At 40.8% G+C, this 14,652-nt stretch overlaps 1 protein-coding gene across 1 annotated transcript in view; it reads left to right on the top strand.

The window, feature by feature from the left end:
- The window catches only part of ZC3H6 (zinc finger CCCH-type containing 6), a 28,458-nt gene extending 15,114 nt beyond the window's left edge, over positions 1 to 13,344 (top strand). Inside the window, exons 5-12 of the mRNA XM_009949362.2 lie at positions 1,349 to 1,470; positions 3,870 to 3,986; positions 5,460 to 5,571; positions 6,156 to 6,265; positions 7,050 to 7,303; positions 7,921 to 8,441; positions 8,717 to 8,956; positions 10,489 to 13,344. Of these exons, the coding sequence (XP_009947664.2) occupies positions 1,349 to 1,470; positions 3,870 to 3,986; positions 5,460 to 5,571; positions 6,156 to 6,265; positions 7,050 to 7,303; positions 7,921 to 8,441; positions 8,717 to 8,956; positions 10,489 to 11,990 (2,978 nt within the window). The 3' untranslated portion in view covers positions 11,991 to 13,344. The remainder of the gene's footprint in view (positions 1 to 1,348; positions 1,471 to 3,869; positions 3,987 to 5,459; positions 5,572 to 6,155; positions 6,266 to 7,049; positions 7,304 to 7,920; positions 8,442 to 8,716; positions 8,957 to 10,488) is intronic.
- Positions 13,345 to 14,652: the final 1,308 nt, after the last annotated feature.

The following is a 14,652-nucleotide window of genomic DNA, read 5'->3' as shown; positions in this document are numbered from 1 at the left end:
ATAGGGCTAGTGGAAAAGTATTCCTGTTAAGCAATGTATTCCTGAAAGAGTCCTGCTGCCCTTACTTCACGCCTTACTTATGTAAGCCAACTGACAAGCATTCTTGTTTGCACCTTTCATTTGGTGTCTGATCGTTTCCTTACCATCGTAGTGCAGTTCATGGAGCCAGCTCACGTTAAAGTTATTACGAAGGGACTTGGGACTCCCCAGTCGTCTTGCACTGCTGCTTATTGCTGTGGGGTGTGGAAGGTTAGGCCATGGAGATGCTGTATGCCATTGATGGAGATGACCTTATCTACCATCTGGAAATGCTTAACTTGTTCTCATCCCTTTTTCTATGAGATCAAGTTCTCATTTCAGAAAATGTTGATCCAGTTTGCAAAATTTTCTCTGTTTAATCATGACTAAAAGTTTTTCTCCCAGGCAAAATGTCATCAGGGTTTTATATGACAGTATGAATACCTTAGTAGTTCTCGGGAAGATAACTATGTGTTATACAAAGGTAGTAAGCTGTCTTTCATCTGCTGCAGTGAAGAGGTATCGCATTCTGGTTTGGTTCACAATAAAACAAAGTGGCAAAAGATTGACAGAATCTTTTTAGCGGAGACAAAAATGGCCTTTCATGTGCTGCTTGGCAGTATGGCTTCAAAATCCCTGTTTGCCAGGTGTTTTCACTGGAATCAGCCTCGCTGTTGTGGGGTAGCTGCCACCTGAAGCAGGTGTGATGTCCGCAGAACTTTATAACTGGTTTTCTTTGGTTTTAAATTGATGAGAAAGCAGATACTCTGTCTCGGTGGTTTTAATTGAGATCATGACTCCTGGCATGCTGCTGGCTGGATAATTGCTGTCTTGAGGCTTCCAAACAGTTACCATTAAACATTTTTATATTTAAAGCTGTTCTGTCACATTTCTTAGGTTATGATCTCGGGTTTCTTGCATGTTGTGACACTGAAACATGTACACACACCTGGGTGCCAGTTGTACTGGTTAGTTCTGTGTTCAGAAAGTGACCAAATGGCACAAAATATTTCAAGTATTTGGGCTGGTTAGAAGTAACATGTCTGCACTTCTAATTGTGAGATGCTGCTTTGAACATGATTAATTTTATGTTCTGTTTGTCAGTCTGCTGTTGGTTTGAAGAGCTTTTCAAAGAGCAGGCAGTTGCACAGAATTACAATTGGCTGGTGTAGTTGTAATTGCCAGCTCGTGATTCAAGATAGTGTTTGGGAATTCAGACTGCAAAAAGGTAGATATTTAGTTTGTTAGATTTGTCTGTGTTTGATTTCACTAGATAAACATTTTTCTTTACTTTCTGAGGTCATTTAAAGAGGTCATTGCTGTTTTTCAGGTATTTCTCAAAGAGGTAATAATTACAATGTTGGTCGAGGGCGTGGAATGCAGAAGAAATTGAAGCGTAAAGATCGTGGAAGGGGAAGAGGGGGCAATAAAGGATCTGATGGCTTTCATGAGGTACGTGGAATTAAAGTTGAATTCCTGACATAGTTGTTTTGAATGGCTGGTTGCTTTGCTTTAACAGAAGAGTATTTAAAAATACATACCTTTAAACTTTTTACTAGAATTTTCCGACACTTGATGTACAAAGTATAATTGATAACTTAAGCTAATAGATAATTTTCTTGTTTTTCTTGGAAATACAAAAAACTGCCAGAAAGTGGTTTATGAGCTTTGGTTTTGAATGATGCATGAACTTCTGTGTTAACTGTTTCTAAAAGAAGTTGTTTTACTACTACCAGTTCACCTCAGATTTTTCAGCAAAGGAGTTGGACACTTTTACAGCTTTTGCCAATTTTTGTCTGAATCGTGAAGGATTCTCCTTATCTTTCCATAGCTGCAGCTGTGGAAATGGAAATATATATGACCTTGTTTTTCATTCAGTAATTGTTTGCACGGGAATTAGAGAAAGCACAGTGTTCAGTACTGCCATGGTATTCGTAAATGTTACTCCAATCTTCATCTAATTGAAAACAAGATGAAACTGATGATTTGTAGATCAAATCCATCCATGGCTGAAAAACATTGTTTAAGCTAAATCATATTTAAATCTATATACTGCAACTAAGATGTCTGTGGTTGTTCTTCTTCCTCCTGCACTCAAGAATGCACATGGCTGGCTTCTCGCTAATGCAGTGATGTATGATTCAGCCACGTTAATTTTTCCCCGAGTTCTCCAGCTGGCCTAACTCTATGGGGCTCCTGGGTGGTCCTGATCAGATTTTCCTTTCCCTGCCCTGCATGTGGTAGGGAAAAGGACAGCGTTTGATCTGTTAGGATGATGCCTCTTTTATAGGACTTCTCCTTCCTGTTGCTGTAGAGTATGCCCTGTCTTCCAGCGCCGTCTCCCGAGCTGGGTTGAAGGGTGGAGACGAGGAGGCAGCTGCAGGCAGGTCCCAGCAGGGCTGGGAAGCAGAAAACAAAAAGCTGGGCTCCTGGCTGCAGGGAAATAATTAATTCTGCGACGCAGATGCTGAGCTGCGTGGTGTGGAGGGGTAATGGCTGAGACTCCCGAGCCACACAGCGACTTCCCTGGATTGTTGGGGACACAGCGGGAGTGTTTCAGCCTTCCATGGGCTGTTGTCTCAAGTAGTTTGCAGTGCTCCCAGAGAGACGTGGAGCATCGTGTTTATGTGATATTTGTGATAATGTTGAAGAGGATCAGTTTTTAGATTCAAAGCTGCTTTGTCTGAAGCAGCTGAGATTTCTGTGGATTTTTTGTGTTCAGAGTAGAAATTGGATCTTGACAGATCCAAGAGTGGCATTTCTAGCTCGAAGATTTCTGCTTCTCAATGTCAACAAAATCCACAAATCATTCTTAGTGTTAATATTTTGTGACATTGCTTAATCGACCAAGCAAAATGAGACCAGACGCTTGGTGTGCTGATGCTTGTGTGGCCATGATGCAGTGTGATGACTGCGGAGAACCACATTCATTCTGTTTCAGAAGTTCCCACTCAGCAGTCAGATCCCTACTCATTTTTGTGAATACTGGAAATCGGAAAAGCCTGTTTTCCTCTATCATCAGATCGCTATGCAACCCCCTAGCACTGCAAAGATGACATTTTCTGCTCCCTCTGTTGCAGTGTCACAGACAGCAGTTCATTAAAGGCCATCCACTTCCATGACTTTGCTAGCTCTGCCAGGCCCTCTCGACACCTCTCCCAGACTCTGGTTAGATGAGTTTATCATGGTTTCTTTAGTTTATCTCAAGTGCAGATGGCACATGGGAATCAAGTCGTAAGAAGGAACAATTATTTGCCTCACCAAGTACATAACAATTCTTACGTGTTGGGACATGATTGAACTGTGCTTCTGCTCTGCTTTGCCTCATGGTATAAACAAATAGGTTATTTTTCTTCTAATGGGAGAAAGAAAGAAAGAAGATGGATAATCTGCAGATAACAATCGCATGAGAAGCATGTAGAGAGGAAGGATCGGCAAAGTATAGCCTTGTGGCTAAGATGGTGGTCTGGAAGCCTGATGATTGCTCCATTCCTGACTCTCTGCAGAGGTTCCCTTAATCAGGGGGTGTTGGCACTGACTGAGGGGGTGCCCGGGTGTCAGCCCTGCTTTCCAGCATTGTCAAGTGAAGTGTGAGATACTCTGTCCATTCAGTGAAGTTATTTGTGTCTGTTGCATTGTGTGAAGTTTCTGATTTGGTTGCATTTATAAAAAAGACTTATTAAAGCAGCTAAGAAAAAGTCTGTGTATTTAACTTTGAGCTGTGGGTAGAATGATATTAAATCATGGTATAGTCAATCACATTTTGGGGTAACTGGCACCAGGTATGCTCTAATATTTTTGCAACTGCACTTAATAAGTAAGCGTCAGTAGGATGTTCCTTTTTCTTACAGGATGGCAAACCAGTGAAGAAATGGGTTAATATGAGTCAAGAGTTCATAAATCAGCATACAGTGGAACACAAAGGCAAACAAATTTGTAAATACTTCCTTGAAGGGAGGTGTATTAAGGTAATTATGCGCTGTGTCTGTCGATCTGCTGCTGTGGTGTGAGGAAGGGGAGAAGATGCTCTGTTCTTTTTTACTTCAGCTGTTGCAAAGAAAACTTGTATTTTGAAACTCAGTGTTTTGATTTCTGATGTTTTGAGTATTTATAGATAAGTGCCAACAGAGGAACTTGTGGGAAAACATCCCCTTCTGTTATACATTTTGAATTATAACAAATTTGTTTAAAATTATTCTTTGCTTATTAGTATTTACAGTAAAAACATCTGTGATAGTATCATAATCTTACACTGACAATGTATTGTGTAAATATACATCAAATCTTTCAAGTGTGGAATCTGGAAATAGGCCGTGATTTCTGAATGTATTAGATTATTTCTCTTTTATGTGCTACTGCTAATTTTGAAACATTGAAATAATTGCTTAATTATGCTAAATTATTTCTCTCTCTAAAGTAAAAAGTGGAGTTGTAGTAATTGTTCCCCTACCAAAGAATCATCTTCTGTCAGCCAACAAGTGGAAGACAGTTGAAAGAAGAGAATGCTGTTCAGAGCAGTCAGCTGTCAAGCAAAAGCCCTAGCAAGACAGTCTCTTGTTACATAAAAAAGTTGCTATTGCTTCATTTTGAAGCTTATGCTGCTGCGGAGTTGAATCCTCTGATGTTAGAGTAGTTCAGACTGTTATTAAACACGCTTAAGAAAAACTGCATGCTTCTCCAATAAGTGAGTGCATCATTTCTATTTGGTTCCTCTGTGTATTTAGAACATCTTCTGCTTTTTTTTTTTCCAAAGGGTCAAAGTCAAGGTGAAAATTCATATACTTTTTTCCCCAAACCAGGGGAAATTGAAAACAAGTTTGTTGCTGCCTTTATATACTTTAGTATGCCATACTCAGCGAGATGAGTATTTGCTGCCACCTTCAGTTTTAAAACAAGTGGCTGAAAGAGTACTTGGTGTATTTTTCATTACAACAGATTCAAAAAATATGCAAAAAACCCCTCTCCATCAAAGTAACCCTAATGTATCTGGTTGATATAAACTTGCTGTTATTTGGAGTCTCTTTCCTACATGGGAGAGTCTTAATACCTTGCTTCTCCCACCACACCCTTAAAACAGAATCAGGTTTTCTGATCAAGTGCATAATTGTTAATATGGAAAATAGTTTCAGTAAAGTATTTGTTTAAATGCCTTTTTAATGCTAGTTGCTAGGTGGAGACAGAGAAGACAACTGGTACTGTAAGACCGGCTTGTCTTCTGTGACCACTGCACTTATTCTTTGTATCCCAATTCAGGAATTGTTTCTCTATGTCTAGGCTCACCTATTCACTTGTTTTTTTAGGGACATGTTTATAATGCAGTTCTGTGTTACTAAAGATAAAAAATTTAAATTCAGCTAAGGAAGATGTTTTTCTTTAAATGTGAAATGGAATTACTGAGCATTTCAAATTGATAATATTTTTTCTTGTTTTCTTATTTATAGGGAGAGCAGTGTAAATTTGATCATGATGCAGAGATTGAAAAGAAGAAGGAAATCTGCAAGTTTTACATACAGGGTTACTGCACCAAAGGAGAGAACTGCATTTATTTGCACAATATCCTTTAAAAAAACCCACCCAAATCTTGAATTAAACTGAAAGTTTATATTTACTCTTAATGGATATTAGTGATTTTTTAAGAGTAGCTATTTCTTTTCTTAAGAGGCTATATCAAAGCCTATGTAGATTTAGTACAAGAAGATTATTTTTCTTAGAAGGAGAAAATATGTATAAAATTACTGGTTTGTTTTCTGTTTTAAGGATTTTTAATGTTTTCAAAGATAAAGCCCCTGGAAGTTAGATGCATTTGTCCACATACTTTTAAAACCCTGATCTGTTCTTTGTTTGTTGTAAAGGACTTGTGTTTTATTATGGGATTGAGACCTTAATCTTTTTAATCACAATTTTAGAATCAAGTAAAAAATAAGGTTAAGGCCGCAGTAATGTGATTATTAGTAGAATGTTAAATGGAGCTAGAAGGTAAGTTGGTTATTAGCTTTCAAAATTCTCAAGATACTGCTTTGGAAAGATTAAGTACAGGTGAAGAACTGAAGGATAGTTGACAGCTGAATTTCATAAACTTGCCCAAGAGTGCCAACTAGAAATCAGCCTTTGTTAGGAATCCTTAATACATTGCTTACATGAATTCCCTTGCAAGTTCTACCATACAGGAGCAAAATGCTATCAAGGAGACAAGTGCAAATTTTCTCATGCTCCCCTGACTGCAGAAACAAAAGAGCTGTTGGATAAGGTGAGCAATTTGTAGCCTGTAAACACAAGGTTTGTTGCTAGAAAGAATAGGGGGAGGTTGCTAGAAATTCAGTGGTATTCTTGGGGATTGTGATGCTAAACACTTCCCTGTTGCTCTTCAGCACAGTAGTTCTGTGACCAGGTTCCATACCAGGAATTCCCCTTGCCATCAGTTACTCAGTTATTTTTAGCCATATCAGACTCGTTTATTTTCACAATTCATGTTTCTGCCCCCACTTTCTTCTGCATCCCTCTCTGTGGAAATCTTCTTGTACTCTGTCACATGAAGTGTGGCTTTTACGTTGTCTGCCTTTAGCTGCCTAGAAGTTAGATACCACCTGACTTCTGCACTCAGGGTGGAGAAAGGAATGAGGTGCCTCCTCTGACTGATTCATGAAATCCTGACCTTTGTTTTAAGTAGGATATTTGTGTCTCTCTCCAGTTACTGTACAACAGGCCTTAACAGAAAAGTGACGTGAATTTAACACTAGAAACATTGTGAATCTTAGAATAAGTCCTTCAGCTTTTGTCACTTAAAATTACTCTTTGAAGGAAATGGACTTGTGTGGAGTTGTCCGTTCCTGACTACAGAAATCATTTTCTTCCTAGCTGTGAATCAGTGTTCTGCAAAACAAGTAATAATAGCTTTATAGTTTGTCCAAGTTTGATGTCAATATATAGTAGTATTGTAGCAGGTAATTATATTTAAATGGAAAGTGCAAGACTAAATTGAATTGCACACACTGCAAAATTAATTAAGTATTTGCCACATTGCTTTGGTCTAGGTTTTGAATAACGAGGAGGAACCACAAAATGAAGATGAGAAAGAACTGGAGGAACTCAGAAAGCGTGGCATAGTTCCTCTCCCTAAGCCACCACCAGGTGTTGGGCTTCTGCCAACCCCGCCAGAGCAGTATCCGTTCTCTGAGTCTGACATAGAAAATTACCAAGATCCTTCAGGAGAATATAAGAAAATCCCATCTCTCTTTGAAATAGTTGTGAAGCCTACTGTGGATTTAGCACACAAAATTGGAAAAAAGTAGGTTTTAGAATTTTGTGGAGAATTTTCCTTAAAATGTGGCTGCATAAATATTTAAACAATTGTCTTTGTTTCTGTCAGAAGTGTATACTTCTGAGTATATTGCTAAGTTAATGATCTGTCAAATATTGGCTATCATAATTATTTACTTACTGCTTTCCATAGAAGAGAACTTGCTGAGCCTTGACCTTCCAGAAAGTCACTCCATTTGCTCTTGTTTTGACTCTGTGCCTGCTTTGCCTATCTCTGTTTGCAGGTTGAGCAAAGTTCCTTCTCTTCTACAACCTTATTATAGTTAGCTTTTTCTTGACCGAAGCCAATGGACACTCCTGGTGGAGGGTGTCGGCCTTGGGATGTTTAAAACTCTTAGTTGCGGCAAATGTCTAGTTCCTAATGTGCTAATACTGGAAAAATGTTCTGCTTTCAGCCAAGCTTTATCATGTGTCATGTATATAGTTATTCTCTTTGAAAATTATTTTCCTTCTTTCAGATTTTTATCCAACTTAAATAACTATGGACAGACATCTGTAAGAGTGAGGAGGCGGGAGGAGGTAGCTAATAGGCTGTTGATCTTTGTAGGTGCAAAAATTGATTTACTAATTTTCTTTTGCCTACAGGCCACCAACCTTCTATAACAGTGCATCACCACCAAGACCACCGTTTCAGGGAAATGACCCACATTCTCAGCATATGTATAATCCAGGTTCAAGTCCAGGGCCGGGACCCGGCATGTCACAAGGGCATAACGGGCCACCAATGCACCCAGGTTCTCCGGGACATCATCCATGTGGGGGGCCTCAAGGCCCAGGAATGCCGCAGAGTCCTCCTATGCAGGGTGTTCCACCGGGCTATCTCGGGCCACAGAACCAGACTGGTATGCCTATGCAAGGACAGCAAGGTGGTCCACCTCTCACACCACCGGGTCTTGGTGGATCTTACAATGCCCCAGGAGTTCAAGGACATATGGTGAATATGCCAAGAGAGAATCATTGTCCTCCGGGGCCACAGTACCAGCAGATGCCTGGTGAACGGCAGCCCAGTATGAATTACGAGCCTATTCAGAACCCAGCTGATTTCTATGACAATTACTATTCTCATCAAGCCGTACATAACTTCCAGCCAGCTAATAACTCTGGTGGTAAGAATATTTAAAAATTATTGTTCATTGATGTGGCACTTTGAAGTTGTGTGGTATGAAAACATCATGGCTCCAAAGCTGAGCAGCTGAAAGAATTTTGGATAGAGAGCCAAACCTCCTGGAATGTCTTCAGTGTGTAGGCTTTTTCAGCTGATGCTTTCCAGTCATGTAATATAAGTCACATCAGTTTCGCTTGATTGTGTTTTATGTTTTATCTCCTCTGCTGTAAAAGCTTGTGTAGGTTAGCTGCTAACTGTTTTTTTTTTGTACTGCAGATGGAACGTGGCATGGAGAATTTACAGATCACCAGGCTCACCTCATGGCTCAAGAGTCGCATCAAGGTGGAAGCGAGTCAGACTGCATGAGTAGCCATATGGGCCATAAACCAGCCATTAACGTACCGGATTTTCTTCCAGCAATGCAGAAGGCCCTTTATGTAAGACTTAGTCAAAAGCATCAAAGAGATGGAGACTCTGTCAGCAGCCAGGGGCAGAGGGCAATGAGCAAAGACGAAGGTAAAGATAATTTTCTTAGAGTTCTAAACATAATTATTGACTGTCTGTTAGCCTGGGACAAATCTGTTGACTTGGATTTTCATCACGTTACCATTCAGAGTGGTTGTGAATGTGCAAGTACCAACTCAATATTTTCGGCTGAATGTACTTGCTTTCCTTCCCAGCTTGTTCCAGGATTTTAGTATAGGCTTGGTTGCAGCATTCCAGTTCGAACCAGAAAGATTGTGGATAATTTTTGGATATAGTTTGTACTTTTAAAAGGCTCTGTTGTTGATAACTCAATTACTTCTTAAAATCGCCAATGGAAACAGAAAGGTCATTATTTGTAACTACCAGCACTGCAAGGGCATCCTAGATTGAGTTTAATCATCTGTGCCTCTTGATCTTTTCTGCATATTCCATTGCTCTAGAGGAGTATTTTTCCTCTGTGATATCTGAAATTTGCAGTGTTTAATCTGAGCACCTCTTCTGCAACCTGGACAATGGAGAGCAGTTAGTCTGCTGATCAGTACGTTTGTCGCTTGGCCGGCTCCCTGCTGCGCCCTTTTCTGAGGCTGCTAGGTTAAGTGACCAGAAACACATCTTCTGTTTGACCAAAAGGCAGTTGCTGTATCAAATGTTTTTGAGGACATTGCCAACGATGAGAGAGATCTGGAGATGCAGCCCTTTGGGCTGCATACAAAACCAGAGCGACCTAGAACTGGAGACTTCTCACCAGTGCTTCAGAGTGACTGGTCCTCCCGTCTAGAGGGCTTTCAGAAAGCAGTATAACAGAAAAATGTTCCTATTAGCTGCCTCCAACACCATGTCACTTCCTGTGGTAGAATATCTGTGTGGTACAACTAAAGTTGAGGAAACATTATTGTGCATTAGATAGTGGGGTGGTGGTGGGTTTCCTCTTAATTTCTCATTTTACTGAGCCAGAGTAGACCACTAGTCTCACTCAGTGAGCAGGCAAGTTTAGGAGGTGGACCTGAGCGCACAACTGTGTCGATAGGCTCTCCAGTAAGTTGCAGAAGGTATTTGAGAATTTATCTTTTAAAATTAAATACTTGTATTTCTGAATCTTGACCTCTCCCCAAAACCTTGTGATTTGGATTGTAATAAGGCAGCGAATTCCACATTTGTGTTTTATCTGTTTTTAAGCCTACTGTAAGGTAGCCATTTTACTTGTTGTTTTACCATCCTACAATGAAGGTCATTTTCATCAAGACTCAGATTTTAAATATGTGTTTGGTAGAAATAATAGTTTGGAAGCAGGTTATTTTCACAGATTAATATTGGCAGAGAGGTATCTAGAGAGAATGCAGCAGAGCTTGGGAGTATCTCAACTAGCCACAGTTTTTATTACCTCAGTTCTTTGTTGAAATTGATTCTTCTCATTTTAGAGTACGGTTATTGTAATACAGGGAGTGTAATATCAAGTCTTTTCAGTCTGATTTTACTGAGAAGTTACCCTTTATATGAATAAATGTGTTGTATTCCCTGGTGATCATTTGCTTGAGTAATTTTTTTTTTTTTTTTTTTTTAAGATGACAATGTCAACTGGTATTCCAGTAGTGAAGAGGAAGAAGGGAGCAGTGTTAAATCAATATTAAAAACCTTAAAGAAACAAAGTGAAAATTTTAGGAATCGTCAACAGCATTCCGCAGAGCAGCACATGCTTGGTATTCCCACTGATCCGAGGCTGGCGAAAGAAAAAGGTGCAGGGCCTCAGGCTGCTGACCCGAGACTTCGGGCCTCTCCGAGGTCCAACCCCAGAAAGCCTGCGGAGTCCGCATCCCTGGACCCACGGCTCGTACGAGATCCCAGGATGCACAAGGTCAGCGAGGGTGGTCATGCCAGCTCATCCCTTGGGGGAGCAAAGCTGGATTTACACCACGTGCACGCTGGAGTGAAAGTCAAGCAAAAAGGGATGGACGATGATGAAGAGGACTCGGAAAGAGAGCTGAGAGAACGAGCTTTTCTGATACCGTTGGAACCTTTGCCTGGTGTAACGTTAAGGGATCCCCGATCTCAGCTGAGGCAGTTCAGCCACATTAAAATGGATGTTACCCTGATGAAACCAAACTTTGCTAAGCATATCGTATGGGCACCCGAAGACTTGCTCCCAATACCTTTGCCTAAGCCTGACCCCGTCTCTTCAATCAATTTACCTCTTCCTCCACTCATTGCTGACCAGAGACTTAATAAACTGCGGAATTTGAAAAACGAACCCCATCCAAACGCAATGCCAGCTGACCCGCGCCTAGCTGCAAAGGCAAAAAACAACTTGGTGGGCAGGAGCGGCTATTTGGATCCCTCTGCGGATTCGCATGCCAGCAGCTCAAGCAAATTAGGAGATCCTCGCTTACAAAAAAACGTAGATCCCAGGCTCCACAGACTGTCAAGTACAGATACGCATCATGGAGTCGCAAAGGATTCACACCCTCCGAAGTTCGACCCCCGCCTGGCCAGATCTGCTGCTGGCTCGTCGCAGCCCTCGGAAGCGGCGACTGCTAAACCTGACCCGGATGCTCTGCCTCCGTACGCACCCAAGTTATCCTCGAGTGGTGTTAGGCTGGGAACTCCAGGCTCGATACTGAGTGGTATTAGTTTGTACGATCCGAGAGATCACAGCTCCTCGTTGGACACGGCTCCAGCTAGTTCAGGAGAGAACGGAGAGAACCAGAAAAAAAGTATTTTAAAAAATTCTGGTAAAAATGAGCCCAGTCTCTCAGAAGATACGTCACTGCAGAAGGCTGCCTCAAATGTGGAAAAAAATACAGAAGGATCAGCAGAAGCTACGTCAGATAAAGCAAATAGCACCAGTAAATCTCAGGCTAAACACTCCAGCGCTGCACCTGCGGTGCATAATCTTCCTATCCAAGCTTTATCGGGATTAATCAGACCGCAGTACAGCGACCCAAGGCAGGTTAGACAGCCTGGACAGGTAACGCAGACACAGGATAGTGATCCGAATGGGGAATCAGATGATAAGTCGTTAAAAGATGTTTTCAAGACTTTCGATCCAACTGCTTCACCATTTTGTTAGCAATTGATTTTAAGTCTTTTTACTGTTGTGAATATTGCAGTTCTCTGCTGTTTTGTAACTGGTTTACCTCTTTGCTTTATTTATTTTTAAATTATAATTATCAACACTTTTCAGCTGCTAATCTCAGAACCACATGCAGTTATACAGTATGCTATAGTGTTTGCAAAGCTGTGGTATTTTCTATATAATACTTTTCCAATTTCAGGGAGACTAATAATTGACATGTAGAAAAACCCCCATGTATTGTGTTAGAGCTGATAAAAGCACTTTCATTGTAAATAAGTCATTAAGAAAGTCCGAAGACCTGTATATGTGTGAGCTGTCTCTTTCATAAGCAACATTTAGATATGATTGCCACATTTGTATGATTGTATAGATACAAGCAATATTATGTACATTACTGTGAGAGACACTGATTGACAAGGATTGTCTGACGCATCAAGCCAAACCTACTAACTGATTTAAAACCTACTTAAGTGATTTAAAAGGAAAACGTTGATCCTTCTTTTCAGATCAGTTGATGTAAGACATTGACAGTTTTTATTCATGCAGTCAATATTCTTAGTGTAAAAGAGACCTATATCGCATATTGAGGATTAAAAATGTCATATCTTTTAAAAGTATTTTATTCTATGCTGTATATAGAAGAAATTGTGAAGTACATAACTAGAAGAAAGTTACTGTTAAAAGTGGAGAATACCTAAGTTGTCTAATACAAAAAAGGTTTTTATTTAATTTTTTCACGCATACACAATTCTGATTAGTGCTATAAGTTACATTGTGGTGTTCATGTATTTCAATGTATTTTTGTATTCAGCTGCTTAATTTGTATTGCTTTTTTTGTATTGATGTAACTGCAGTACTTGTATTCATGGTGTCTTTATGACATTTTTAACAAAAAAATTAAAAAGGGTACAGTTAAAGTCTGGTAATGACTGTGATGTTGACATGTTGGCAGCTAGTTCAGCGCTGGGGAAAAAGCAGTGGGCATGCCTGAAGGGTGAAGGTGACTAAAACTGGTTTTAGTGCAGTCACTATACCGCTTTACAGTCAGACGGTAGCGGGTTTTTAAACTAACCTTGTACTGATGCAAACGGAGGTAGCTTGCTGTGTGGTTCCCAGGTCAGGCTGCTGGTTTGGAGAGAGTCGTCGTCGTTCTCTTGCTACAATTACCAGCGTTGCTGTGAGATATGTCATGCATGTTCTTTAGTTTCTGATGATGTTGCATGCCGAGAGCACAACTGTCCTCAAAGCCTCTCTTGTTTTGCCTCTTGGGTTGCTTTTTATCTAGAGGAAATGTAGTCATACCTAGCTAGCTGCATTTACAATAAAAATTTGCCGTCTGCTCAATTGCCATCTGGTTCCCGCCCACTTGGAATGTTTCTTTGCATTAAGTCTCTTCGTTGGTGGACCTTTTCCTCTTTGTTTCTGTTTGTTGGCCCAAGTATCGCTTGCGACGGGGACGGTTTAGTGTTTATTGCAAATTCTGAGGTTTTCGTTTCTCGTGTCTGTGAGACAAACAGGCAAGAATACAAGTGTCTTGCATTGATGAACAGAGCCTGGATGAACACAGGGAAGCTGCTGATTTCTATGCGTGCAAAACACGGCAGAGGAGACATCACTGAAGGCAGCCATCGTTTCAATTTGCCTTCCTAATTTCCCAGAGTATAAATTGTATTAATTTTATGATATTTTCAATTGTTCTCACTCAAAATAATTGAAAACTAGGTAACAGGCATGAAACTTGGTTGTTATTTTGGAGTAATCTGTTTGTCCTATATAATAACTTCTTACTACTTCTTCATCTGGTGACAAGTTTGGCTGTTCAAAAACTTCATCAAAAAACCAAGCCAGCAGAATTGGACAGCAGGGAAAAATAGAAATAGTTTGGAAATAGCACATGGGTTGACAGGAGAACAAAGAGAAAAAGTGACAGCATTGAAGCCAAATGCGTGGTTTCACATTTAGATGGGGAATGTACCTGTAGGATGTGCAGCTCTAACCTGAAGTTACAACTTCTTGTAGGGTGGTGATGACATCAACACTAAATTGTATCCTTGTGGTTTTTTGAAAGTACTGGAAAAATAAGAGTCAAAGGAAAAGCTTTGATACCAAGAGCAAAATGACATGCCTTACGATTGAGATAAGCGGTGGTTTGCCATGGGTCCTGTTACGGCCCCATTTTGGAGTTGCAGGGTGGTAGAGGGACCCAGAGTGCTGGCTTCTGACCTTGGAGATCCACTGCCATCTCGGGACCTTTAATACAACACAGGTCTTTTATTTTGGAAAAGGAGGAGTACAAAGTAAGGAAGAAACGTGATTTGAAAGGGGCCAGCTAGTCCTTGTGGCCTGTTGTCTCCATGTGTAACCACCTCCTTCCTTCCTTCTTCCCAGATCCACCCGTGCCCAGCCAGCAGGTCCCCATGGGCCTCCCCGGCTATGGCACGAGGGCCTGTGGGCTACTGCTCGGCTCCTCCGTTGCTCGCTGCTTTATTCTTTGCAGATTCCTTCCCCGAGTCTACGCTTGCTCTGGTGCACCTGCTGCTACTGCACGCTCTCGGAATGTGGAGGAGATTCATTGCTACAGCGCAAGTACTAAACTACCTGACCCGGGGAAGATGCTGGGGACGTTGGAGGGGGCAGGTGGGGACTGTCCTGCCAC

Source organism: Leptosomus discolor, chromosome 2, assembly GCF_034619465.1.
Source record: "Leptosomus discolor isolate bLepDis1 chromosome 2, bLepDis1.hap2, whole genome shotgun sequence".
NCBI classification, from domain to species: domain Eukaryota; kingdom Metazoa; phylum Chordata; class Aves; order Leptosomiformes; family Leptosomidae; genus Leptosomus; species Leptosomus discolor.
This window is presented reverse-complemented; position numbering and strand designations above follow the sequence as displayed.